At 47.4% G+C, this 12856-nt stretch overlaps 1 protein-coding gene across 1 annotated transcript in view; it reads left to right on the forward strand.

Moving 5' to 3' along the window:
* The window catches only part of YKT6 (YKT6 v-SNARE homolog (S. cerevisiae)), a 13374-nt gene extending 518 nt beyond the window's left edge, over positions 1-12856 (forward strand). The window contains exons 2-7 of the mRNA XM_011983286.1: positions 3140-3222; positions 4944-5044; positions 5942-6046; positions 6687-6752; positions 9585-9686; positions 10132-12856. Coding sequence (XP_011838676.1) covers positions 3140-3222; positions 4944-5044; positions 5942-6046; positions 6687-6752; positions 9585-9686; positions 10132-10164 — 490 coding nt within the window. The 3' untranslated portion in view covers positions 10165-12856. The remainder of the gene's footprint in view (positions 1-3139; positions 3223-4943; positions 5045-5941; positions 6047-6686; positions 6753-9584; positions 9687-10131) is intronic.

Genomic DNA, 12856 nt, shown 5'->3' on the forward strand with positions numbered 1-12856 from the left:
GGGGCGGGGAGGGCCCGGGGTCTGCGGTCCGGGCTTGGTCTCCTATAGTGAAATCTGGCCGTGGACTGTGCCCTTGAGGAACCATCCAACATTCTCTCTTAAAGAGCTTATACCATTCTAGAATATATTTCTCTACTGAGTGTTTTTCAAATTTCTGTCGTGTATAATTTTTAAGGGGACTGTGAAATAGTGCAGGTTTCCAAGCTTCATACCAAGATGTTCTGAACTAGTAGACTGAGGCCTCGAAATTTACATTTTAGACCAACACCTCCCACCCAGTGATTCTGACTCTGGGAGCCTGGGTGCCGCATCTTGAGGGCCATATTTTGATTTTCTAGCGGGGCTTCCCAACAATTCAGTATGAGAGATACTGATATGCTTTTTGTTTGTTTGTTTTTAATGGGTGAAGTCACTGAGGTACCAAGAGGTTATATCACAACCAGCTAGAACTAAAAGCCAGGTTTAACACTTTTTAGTCGGACACTAGTGGTACAAAAGGATTCCACACTGAAGATTGAAAGGAAACATGGGATCTGTAGGGCTTACAGGTTTTTACTTGTTTCTGGGGGCGCTTTAATTGCTGGAACGTGTTAAAAGTAACACAGACATTTCCAGACCATTCGTGGGAGGGAGTGGGGTGACTCAGGCACGAAAGAAGAAGGACCCTACGTGATCGGTATCTATGGTCATCTTGTCTCAAAGTCTGATGGAATCTGCCGTTTGGATTCTGTTTTCCCTGCTTCAGTGCAGCTGGTTCTTGATGAGAGTTCTTTGTCAAGGACTTGCTGGATATAAAAAAAAAAAAATTTGTTATTTTGTTGAAACTTTCTGCTCCTTTGAGTTCTTTTTTAAAAAATTTTTAATTGTGGTAAAATGACACACAAAATTTATCTTCACTGTCTTTAAGCGTGTGGTGAGTGCAGTGATACGAAATAGATGGATAGTGTTGTGCAGCCATCACTGTCACTCGTCTCCAGAACTCCTGTTTATCAAACTTTTATCAAACACCAACTCCCCATTCCCTTCTACCCCAGCACATGGCAACCACCATTCTAATTTGTCTCTGTGATTTTTACTTTTCTGGCGACCTTAGATAAATAGAATCATATAGTTTTTGTGTGTCTGGCTTATTTCATGTAGTGTAATATCCTCAAGGCTCATGCATCTTGTTGCATGTATCAGAATTTCTTCCCTTTCTAAGGCTGAATAATCCATTTTATGTATTTAGCACATTTTGCTTATCTGTTCATCTGTCAGTGGACTCCTGGGTTGCTTCCACATTTCAGCCATTGTGAATGACACTGCTATGAACATGGATGTACAAATATCTCTTTAAGACCCTGCTTGTATTTTTTTGGTATTTACCCAGAAGCGGAATTGCTGCATCATCTTTTAGCTCCTTCTTGGAGTTCTTGGTCTTTGCAGTCTTTACCATGGCCTACATTCACTGCTCTGTGTTGTTGCTTTTCTCAGATGGAACTTTTGGTGCCAACTTGGCTCTGATTCTTTTTCCTTGTTCCTTCCCATTAGCACTTAAGATTCTCAGAGATTTCACTTGTAGGACTTATACCTTACCTGCTTGGGACACACACACTGGTTTCCAATGACTAACAGCTACAGCACTAAAGGGGCATCTCTACTAATATGTCTTAAAACAACACATGTTCCAGCTGATTTTTTTTTTTTTTTTTTGATGGAGTCTCGCTCTGTCACCCAGGCTGGAGTGCAGTGGCACAATCTCAGCTCACTGCAACCTCTGCCTCCTGGGTTCAAGCAATTCTCCTGCTTCAGCCTCCCAAGTACCTGGGATTACAGGTGCGCAATACCACGCCCAGCTAATTTTTGTATTTTTAGTAGAGATGGGGTTTCAGCATGTTAGCCAGGCTGGTCTCGAACTCCTGACCTCCGTTGATCCACCTGCCTCTGCCTCCCAAAGTGCTGGGATTACAGGCTTGAGCCACCGCGTCCGGCCTGAGCTCATTTTCTTATAAGATCTCCTTACATCCTTCGTGCCCCATAATTACCAGATCCCAAACTTGAAAAAGTAGTTTCCCAGCTTTTTTGGCCTTCGTATACATGCTGTCACAATGCAGTTCTTCCTTTGTCTCTTTATAGCCGTACCTCAAGTGCTATCTCTTTAGGTTTACTGCAAAGCCTTCCTTGTTTGAGGTCTTCTTTTCTGAGGGGTTATTTTGATCACTTCAGTCCTTCAAGATATTAACAGGTAATACTATGTGTGCAGGCATTGTTGCAAGTGCTTTACGCGTATTACCTCGTTTTACTGTTGCACAAATCTTTATTTTTTTATTGTGGAGGCACAGCACACAGGCCCAGAGTCAGGCCTTCAGTTACCTATATGGCTCTGCTGGAGCCTGCTGCAGACTTGCATTTGAGCACCTTGCTCTGATGGCCCTGGCTGCCCTTTATATCACATCCCCAATTGGAGGCTCCTTGTCAGCACCTGTTCCTCTGGCTGTACCATCTCCTATGACTGTTCTGTTCTGGATAGATCTCTGTTGAGCCCATGATGGACCTTCTCCCTTTCACCCTTTGTCTGAGCCATTTCCCACTTTTTTGTCTTGGATAAGCAGTTTGCTTTTATTCCATCCAGAGTGCCTTGCGCTCGGTCTGTGGACGAGCCCCAGCAGACCTGAGCTAGCATTCACTATGGGCGTATGTGGCATTGCAAGGGTCTGTCATGTGGACACAGCCGTAAATGGTTGTGCATTTCTGCCTGACAGTTTTTGCACTACTATTTTTCTAGTGCAGTTCTTATTTGTCCTGCTTCTTGGAAGTTATTGGGACCTTGAGAGCAGGACCTACCTCTTGTTTTTCCATTGCATCTCCAATTATACTCTGATGAAAATGTACAATTGACTGTATCCTGTGGAAAAACCCCCAGAAAATTCACCTGTTTTGGTGAGCTAGGTAGCAAACAGATGTAGCTTTCATGGTGATGATGATTCATAATTATCAGTAATTGTGCTCATTTATAGAGTGTTTGTTACTAAGGGTGGGAGGGAAAGGAATGAAACCAAGAAGCAATGTCTACTTAATGTATAAGCCCAGAGGTCACTTTCCACTGTGTTGAGGACAAGGTGATAAGAAGTAGGCAATAAATACATTTTGTGTTTCTTAGCGTTCAGGAATTCATGACCTTCACGAGTCAACTGATTGTGGAGCGTTCATCGAAAGGCACTAGAGCTTCTGTCAAAGAACAAGGTAAGAAGACCCTCCAACTTCTGTGCGTGTGCTGGCCTGGCTGCCATGTCTCACCTCACACAGCACCCAGCTCTCTCCTTTCTACTGGGACCCCACTCCTCCTCTAGCTTGTTCTCTCTTTTCCCCCTCTTCCTTTTCCTATTTATGCAGAATTCTGTGCCCACTGTTGAAGTCTGAGCTTCCCAGATAAAATTGCCCTTAGACTCATTTAAGATTAGGGTCTGACTCTTTTGGAGCAGTAAGCAGCCTTCACATCGTAGTCTTCCCTATCCTCTCCAGAGTTGCAGACCCCTCAAAAAAGAATTTCCAGCTAGCACTGTTGAGGTACTATATGCATTCTGTGCATCATAGATTTTTTGACCAGGAATCTGAAAAAACTATTTTTTCTTTCTAATAATTCAGGTTTAGGCATTTATTTAGATGTGTATGTTATACGGACAGATCAGGAAAGAGTTACATGAGTTTCATTGGTAGAGACAAAGATCATCTCACACATATGCTAACCTCAAGTCACGTGACATAGAGTTACTGAATTGATTATATAAATGTCAGTTATGATACAGGCAGGATTGAATATATACACTTTATGTGGGATCTCTGTGCTGTTAACATCACAGAAGTGAAATATTCAGTGTTCTTGCTCTGTTCTCCTTCAAACTGTGTCTGCCCTTCCCACATTTATTACTTAAAGACGATTCCCCCACTGACCAGGTTCTCAGTTTCTTTGGAGGGTATGCACTTTGACCCCATGTTTGAATCTTAATTGGGGATGGTATACAAAATCTGGAGAGCATTGGTGACAATCTCCTGTCCTCTTCCTCCTCCTCATTCTTGTTCTTATTTATCTCTGCTCTTTTCTGATTTCAGGGGCTCACCATCATTCCCTCCTCTTTTATTTGTTTTTCTGTTGTTTAGCATTGGAATCTTCTGGGTCAGATCTTTAAGGACAAGAAGGTTCTTATTCGTAAGCTGTAATCCTTACGTTTCTCTTTCCTTGGGGATATGGTTAGCTGTATCAACTCTGAATCCTTTCAAAGTGATGAAAATGAACAATCCTGTGGATTGTGAATATTTTGCAGAAGATCTATACAACTGTACCTTTCAATCATATAAGGATTTTAGCACAGTGCACTGGAGGCCTTAGCTGGCAGTGGCTAATCTTTTTCTAGACTAACCCCCTTACTCCCAGTCACCCAGCAGAGTGGAGCAAACCCAGCAGTCTGCTATAATATGGAAAACTGAGGCCCTGGGTGGTAATTTCCTGTCTTTCAGCTGCTCTGAAAGGATTTTTTTTAAGAAAGCAGAGGTGTCTTGGCTTGTCCAGGGTTCCCTAAGTTTGGGAGCAGCACAGAGCCCCAAGGGCTCCAAATCCCCGAGATATAGCTTGGCCTGACCTGAGCTCAAGGAAAACACTTGGAAATGCTCCTGGGGACATGTTGTCTAGAGTGTGTTTTCTGCAATGCTGGCTGTTCCTTTTAAGCCCTGGCTTTGCATACTGGGCCTCTGGGTATTTACTGGTCCTATAGCAGGTGTTGGGCCAAGCTCCTCTGTGTGGCCCATTTGACTGTGCTGCTAAGCCTCTCCACGAGACTTGCCCAGAGCTATTGAGCTTCAGAGTGACTTCATTTGGCCTAACATTGTGATGCTTTGATTTGGGGGGATTAAAAGAAGTCTGAAGCCCTCATGTCAGCATCCATGTGTCTGATCTCTTGTCTCCTTAGACTATCTGTGCCATGTCTATGTCCGGAATGATAGTCTTGCAGGTGTGGTCATTGCCGACAACGAATACCCATCCCGGGTGGCCTTTACCTTGCTGGAGAAGGTGAGTTTTTGATTTGCCTCTACTGGACTTGGATGATGAATGGCCATATTTATGGACTGGGACAGGGGGTGATGGCAGCGTCTGAGGCATAAGGGATGAAATGATGTGTCCAAAGTCAACACGTTTTTCAGCCCCCTTTCCTGCAATCCAAGAGACAATTTGGCCTCCCTGCATGGGTTTCCTCCCCGGTGCTGTCCCTCATGTGACCGGGGTCTGGGCCACTGAGTCACAGCATCTCTGGGATGGGACCTTTGGAGACAGCTGTGCCTCGTGTTCTCGCCCCCTGTGCTTCTGCTCAAGGAGTCTCCCTCTTGAATGCCCTCACTCTCCACATTGCCTCCTGCAGTTGCTGCATCCCTCCACCTTGATGTCAGTCAGTTGTACCACAGAGCTTAGCATCTAAGCATTCTTTAATTTTTTGTGTGTACAGTGCTAATTACTAATATAAACTCTTTGAAGTCAGAGGCTTCATCCTATACCCCAGAGCACCAAAATACCTCCAAACACATGGAATCTGGTGGTTTCTTAAATCCAGGGGACCTAATTCTCTTTTAAAAAAAATTGCTTTGGAAAATTAGAGGGCCAGTGCCCTTTTTTCCTGGAAATCTGTGGTTTAAAATTCAAATACCTTTATTACTCCCCAGGTGAGGTTCATCTCAGGCTGGGCATACTTTTGATTCTCAGAATATTTAGGATACGTTTTAATGATAAAAATTTGGAAATGACTTTAGCCTACATTTTCTCTGTTGCCATTATATCTCCCCCTCATTCCTCCTTCCTGGGCTCTGGGGGCCAAGGAGCCTCATTCAGGGTGAGGTGCTCAGGGGTGAAGCCCTGTCGTTGAGACTACTGGTGAGTGCAAAGTGGGAGGCTTGTTGAGGCTCCTTTGTCTTGCAGGTACTAGATGAATTCTCCAAGCAAGTTGACAGGATAGACTGGCCAGTAGGATCCCCTGCTACAATCCATTACCCAGCCCTGGATGGTCACCTCAGTAGATACCAGGTAGGGTTAAAGGAAGCTTCATGCAGACACCATGTGGCCCAGAATCCATGTGAAACTGAAAAAGCCAACTGCCCTGATAGTTCTGGTCTGGTTGCTTCTGACAGCTTCTGATGCTGGTGGTCTCTCTCAAGCCTTCTGTTTGAAAAACAGAGAATCCACCTTCAGACCTGGTAACCCAAGCTGTAGGCAGGCTTTGGGTTTCTGTTACATGTTAAACAGGCTGTGGGTTTTTTTTTTTTTTTTTTTTTTGAGATGGAATCTCGCTCTGTTTCCCAGGTTGGAGTGCAATGGCGCAATCTCGGCTCACTGCAACCTCCGCCTCCTAGGTTCAAACTATTCTCCTGCCTCACCCTCCCAAGTAGCTGGGATTACAGGCACGTGCCACCACGCCCGGCTAATTTTTGTAGTTTTAGTAGAGACAGGGTTTTACCATGTTGGTCAGGCTGGTCTCGAACTCTTGACTTCAGGTGATCCACCTGCCTCGGCCTCCCAAAGTGCTGGGATTACAGGCGTGAGCCACTGTGCCCAGCCCAGGCTGTGGTTTTTAACCTGTGGAAGCTTGTCCAGCTTCCTCGGTTTTGGGCTTTGTTTCCAGGTAGCCACTTCAGTCCTGACTTTATTATTTTTCACTCTTTCCTAGAACCCACGAGAAGCTGATCCCATGACTAAAGTGCAGGCCGAACTAGATGAGACCAAAATCATTCTGGTAAGCAGGAAGATGGAGAGCAAGCCCAAGAACTGACGTGGGGGTGCGATTTGCCACTGGCCAGGCATGCACAGATCCATCCTCATTTTAATAGAATAGTAACTACAGCACTCTCCAGGAAGTAGGATTGCCCACCCCCTCCCTCACCGCAGGCATCAGACTCTCTCCTATACCCTTGTCTTGGTTAATGGCACCCATTGTTTCTAGGGAACCAAGCTGGGAACCATTGGAACCCTCAAGTCTCCCTTCCCCGTGGCCACTGCCTGTCTGGGCATTTACTGGGTTCCTAGGGTTTGGCCTCTGAAGACCTGGATTCCCACCCTGGTGGCTTTGTTAGGGTATCAGGTGCCTCCACACCCCACAGGTGCCTCCCCTTGCAGGGTTTGCATTGAAGGTGAACAGATTGAACCACAGTACACTGACCACAGGGCAGTTTCTGGAATACGGGCCCAGGGTTGTCACATAGGCCCATTTGAAAAGAGCCGGAACCCTGCATTTTGAGCTGAAATCTCCTGATTTGTAACTGCTGCCTCAACTCCCTTTTTTTTTTTTTTTTTTTAGTTTTTGCATACAAGTGGAATGTAAGCAGCCATCTGCTTTTCTCAGGTTTGGCTCTTACGGCCTTTGCCTGTAAGTGGTCCCCTTGCTTCCTGCTCACCTCCAGTCTGTCCACCAGACAGTAGTCATTGATCTGCACAACTTAGAACCCTTCAGCAGCTCTCAGATCCACCCCAGGATAAAGTGCAAACTCCCTAACTCACAGTCTCCTGACTGCACCCTGTTCTCTCTTATACCCTTTCCTGCCCAGCTCACACACAGACGACTGAAGGTTGGGCCTTTCTGATCAGATGTCAGTTTTGTTACTGCTTGTTTACATGTCTCCCTGACCCGCGTATAAGCACTGGGACATTTTTCCATCCTGCTCATGACACAGTGCCTAGTTTATACCGTGCTCAGCAGTTGATAGATACCTAGAGTAGATTGAAGCCCAAATACAAAGCTTTACCTTTACACAGGCATGGCTTTAGTGTGTACATCAGCGTCTCCTGGGGTTGGGGTTGTTGGCCTGGGTTGGAGCCTGGGAATCTGCATTGTATAAAAAGCATCCCAGGGGCTTCAAACACATGTCTGCTGACCGCACTCCAAATAACGTGGCTTTGGAATGAATAATAGACGTGAAAGTCTCATGGTATCTGTGTCTTTTGAAACCTTGTGAGCTTTTTTACCACCTGGGTGGCATTTCTCCGTTTTCTCCTCAAGCCGTCTCTTCTGTTGCTCAAGTCCTAGTCTGAGTACCATGACACCTGGGACACCTGCTGTTTCTCCTCTCCCCACGGTGGCGTGTGGATGAGTCCTATTCGCACAGCCTTATCTAGCTGCAGTTGTAAATCTAGATGATTGGTGTGCATATCTGAATCAGTTAACTTTTTGTGTTAAAAATTTGAGTTGCTCAGCTGTATGTAGGGATGAAGGACATTCTTGCTGGCTCCTCATTCTGTGGCGCTTCATGTGTGCATCCAGCTGCTGCAGCAGTGGCCATCTGGGGAGAGAAGTGAGCTGCTGCTTCCTGAGGGCCCTGGTGGCAGAGCTGCTGGCTCTTGTGAGGCCTCCATCTCTAGACCCCTTCCCATGGGGTCAGTGTTTTCATTTCCTAAGTCAGAGTTTGTAGTGATGACATTTAGGACATAACCCATTTAGAAGACAGGACATGTTCTGTCATAGTGTTGTCCGGTATATATTTGAGGCATGTATGTAACTTAGAATTTTCTAGGAGCCATATTTTGAAATGATAAAAGGAAAATAAGTAGAATTTAATTAAATTATATATTTTACTTAACCCAGTATATCCAAATACAATTTTTCCAACATGTAATCAGTATAAAATTTACTATTTTTTTCAGTATAAAACTTACTAATGAGGCATGCGTGAGTTTGCATCTGAAGTCTGGTGTGTCTGCGCTCAGAGCACTGCTCAGTTTGGACTCACCTCACATCAAGTGCTCAGTAGCCATTTCCCACCACCTTTGTTTCCTGTGGCTGCTGTCAACAGATACCCTCAGCTATTTACTCTTAACAAGTAGCCCTGTGGGCCTGGCTGGTGTCTTTTGGGGCTCTGAGGGAGAGTCTGTCACAGGCCTCTCTCCAGCCTCTGGTGGCTGCTGGCCGTCCTTGGCGTTCCTTGGATTAGAGGTGTATCCCTCCAGACTCTGCCTCTGCCGTCACGTGACCTTCTCTGTGTGTGTTTCCGTTTCTTACCAGGACATCAGTCATGGAATTAGATGCAACCCTAATCCAGTATTACCTCTTCCTAACTAGTTACATCTGCCAAGACCCTATTTCTAAATAAGGTCACATTCAGAGATTCTGGGGATGTTAATTTCTGGGGCACAGTTGGGACGGGGAGGTGGTGTGGGTCACTCTCCAACCCAGTGCAATCATATAGTGCCAGCTACTCTTTTTCCAAAGCCCCATGCACACACACATGTGCGCGCGCGCGCACACACACAAATGTATATATAAATGTGTGTGTAGTTTTCCTGAGTGGGAGTTTTCCTGGAGTGCTGGTTATCTAAGCCTGTGCTGGGGACAGCTTTTTGGGAAGTCTGCTACATCCCAGTTAGATCTTCTAGATTTCACGGGAATGTCACCAGGTTCTGTTCCATCCACTTGGACAGTAACTATTCTTGGACCGAGTCTTGACACCTAGAGGTGAAGTTTGTGTGTGTTGAAGTGGAACCCAGGTTAGGCGCTTTCCCCCATGACTGAAGTACGAGGGGCTCATGTTAGGGCATGTACTGAACAGAGCTGGGTTCTCTTCTCTCTTTTGTCCAGCACAACACCATGGAGTCTCTGTTAGAGCGAGGTGAGAAGCTAGATGACTTGGTGTCCAAATCCGAGGTGCTGGGAACGCAGTCTAAAGCCTTCTATAAAACTGTGAGTACCCAGCACCTGCTGCCTCCTGGGTGTTCTCTCCAGAGAGCAGTTGCAGCTTGCTGCTTCTGGCACTCTCCACTATAAACAGGTCTTTCTTAGACTATTGAATCATGGTGGATGGGGATTTCACTCCTTGTGCAACCAGAGCCTAAGGCGAGCGCCTCAGACCCAGGTGGTTGGAGGCAGTTCACTTGGGCACCAATGGAGTCAATGCAGGCCGAGGCCTTGTTCCAACCCTGCCTCTGATCTGCCCTCTGCTGCTCTGGCTTATTTCTGAACTCCTATCCCCGGTCCAGGAAGGCTGGTTCAAGTTCTGATCACCAGAGATTTACTATTGAATCTTACTCCTCTTTCTGCTGAGTAGTTAGACATAAGTCTTCAGGATTCAAGCAGTTCAGCCTTCCTGAAGAGGTTCTTAAGCTTTTAGTTAATTTCCCTTTGACAGAAATATTTCATTGACAAGTATGGGTGCTGCTGACTGCCGCTTTCTCTCAGGTCAGTGCTCGTGTCTTCCTGTGTGGAGATGGCCCATGGTTGGACAGTCATAGGGACAAATATACTTGGTCTGTCCACACACATTTGTTTTCATGTGCACATTGGAGGGAGATGGCTAGGTGGGATTAGGAAGATAGTCTGTGACCAGAAAGCAAGAGAGAAGGTGGCAACAGTGGTCCCCACAAACCACATCCCGAGTGGGAACCACATCTGTTGTTCTCAGGACCATCTTCTAGGAAGAAACACCACCGTGGTGGTCAGATAGCATTGTTTGAAGACAAGAGTAGGGCAAAGTTAAGATATTCTGCCAATCCCATTTGTATTATTGGTCCTTTGCTTGCACCTGGCCTAACTGTGGGAATTTTACTCACTTTTTGATAGCATTAATGGGGTGTGAGAAAAGAAGGGAAAAAAGGATCCCAGACTAGTTTTGGAAACTGGGGCCCGCCTTGTGCTTGGTGATGGGAATTGCTTGTGGACAGCTTCCCGCGAGGCCTCCCCCACCCCGTTCCAGTGCTAGTTTATCTGGCTGGCTGTGTCCTGTGGAGCTCCCTCGACTACTGCCAGGACTGGGGCTTTCCTGACTTCCTCAGTACTCCTTCTCAGCTTCTCTTTGTTTTTTTTCCAAGGCCCGGAAACAAAACTCATGCTGTGCCATCATGTGATGCAGCCTGCCAGAGGCCCAGCGCTGGAATGGCACCATCATTCACATCAGAACTGCAGCCCCTGGAAAAGAAGAGACAGCCATAGACAAGGAGCCAGAGTGGCGGCAGACTGGCCATTTTTATTTTGAAGTTCCTGGGAGAAAAGGATGGTGGAAGGGTGGCGAATGTTCAAATTCATATGTGTGGTAGTGATTCTTGGAAAGAATTTGAGGTCCCCAAAGGTGTATTTTTGGGCAAATGAAACCATAAACTCCAACTGGCTTCTGTAGATGCCAAAGGGCTCTTTTTCAGCTAACCCTGGGAAGGCTCTGTGGGAGGGAGGTCAGAGCCAGCTGTTTCTCGATCTTTGGTATATCTTTGGATTTTATTTGTACATTAATGATATTAACACTCCAGTGGGGGGGTAGGGAGTCCCTGATGCTAGGGCTGGGGTGGGTGGAGTTTGAAGACTCTTGGGAAAGCCTCTCCTGGGGCCACTGTTAGGGGTGGGAGTGAACCCACCACAGTGGCCACAGGCAGGCCCCCACTTCAGGCCCAAGGCCTGGGGCTGGGGGAACAGTCACTGGGTCTCAGATTCTGAGACGGTTGTTTAGCTTACCTTTCTGCTAGGACTGGCTTCCCACAGAGGGCAGGGCCCATCCTAAGCAGCTTCCAAGTCCCACAAAGGTGGCTTGTGGGAGGGTTTAGAAGGAGCTGCATTGTGAGCAGGGAGTGTGTGGGTTGAGGTCGTACCAGCAAGTAGACTAGGAACTGAGCCCAGGAAAGGGGGATGTTCTCCTGGTGTTTGGATGGTCAGCTGGGAGTGTCTGTCATCAGGGGAAGATCAAACACAGGTGCACTCAGCTGCCCAGGGCCTCTGGGACACTTGCCTTGACTTGCAACTTGCCTTGAACATCACGATCAAAGCAGCAGGTGCTGTGGTCTCTCAAAACTGGTTTTTATTTGCCTCTCTGGCTGCAAGACTGCCTTGAACCGCCTGAGGCCTATGCATCTGAACAAGTGGGTCTCTCCCATGGGCACCAGGAGTGGGTGCCAGCCAACCTGAGGACTCCCAGCACCCCACCTGTGGTCTGGCCAGCATAGACTTGCTAGTTCCTTCTTGGTCAGAGGCAGCTGCATGGGGGATGGAGGCCAAGGGGTTGGTCTAAGCTGTGCCCTGCCACCTGGCAGGAGGCCCACTCACAGCCCAAGTCATGGAAACAGACTGGAGCAGCCCAGGAGATGGGCCCAGGATGTTCCAAATCCCTTGGGTCCTAGTGTTATGTTCCAGGCTGCCAACCTGTGCTCAGGATGCATCCCTGGGATCCAGCCCCCAGGAAAGCTCCTGCTGGGATGGTGTCATCTACGTTTTGAACCAGTGTGGTATGGTCCTTGGGAGCCCTGCTCTGAGCTTGCCACACTGCTGAGAGCACCCACTGTCCTGACCAGAGTCTCAGTGGTCCTGACCCCCAGTGTGGGCAGGGGCTGGGCAGGAGGGTGGTGTCTGCCATGGGTTCAGAGGACCCCACCTCCTGGATGGTTTACCTGCTGCTGCCCATTTTCTCTGGGTACTGCTGGCCAGAGGACTTTGGCCTACTGCTGAAGAGCCTGTCCATGCCATTTTCCTACTGCCATAGACACCCTAAGCCGAGGGCCCCTTGAGGCCCAGACCCAGCCTGCCCACTGGTGCCAGAGACGGAGTGGAGTGGGCCTGGATCTGAGGGATGCTACCTCTCCCTCCCCACTTGAGGACCCTGGGGAGAGATGGGGGCGGGGAAAATGGAGGTGTGAATTTGGGGTAAGAGGAAGCGAGATCTCTCCGCTTGCAGGTCAGCCCCTGCCAAGCAGGGCGGGCTGGCTTGACTCAGGCCATGTGAGATAGAGGGCCCAGCCCGGCCCCGCCCACAGATCCCCTGCTCCTTTTGTGTTCTGTTGTAAATCACTTGGCAAGACTGTATTTTAGGAACTGCTGCCTAACTTCCCTGTGTTCTGTTTGAGAGGCGCCTGTCTGGATAAAGTTGTCCTGAAATT

This window comes from Mandrillus leucophaeus, unplaced genomic scaffold, assembly GCF_000951045.1.
Source record: "Mandrillus leucophaeus isolate KB7577 unplaced genomic scaffold, Mleu.le_1.0 Scaffold248, whole genome shotgun sequence".
NCBI classification, from domain to species: domain Eukaryota; kingdom Metazoa; phylum Chordata; class Mammalia; order Primates; family Cercopithecidae; genus Mandrillus; species Mandrillus leucophaeus.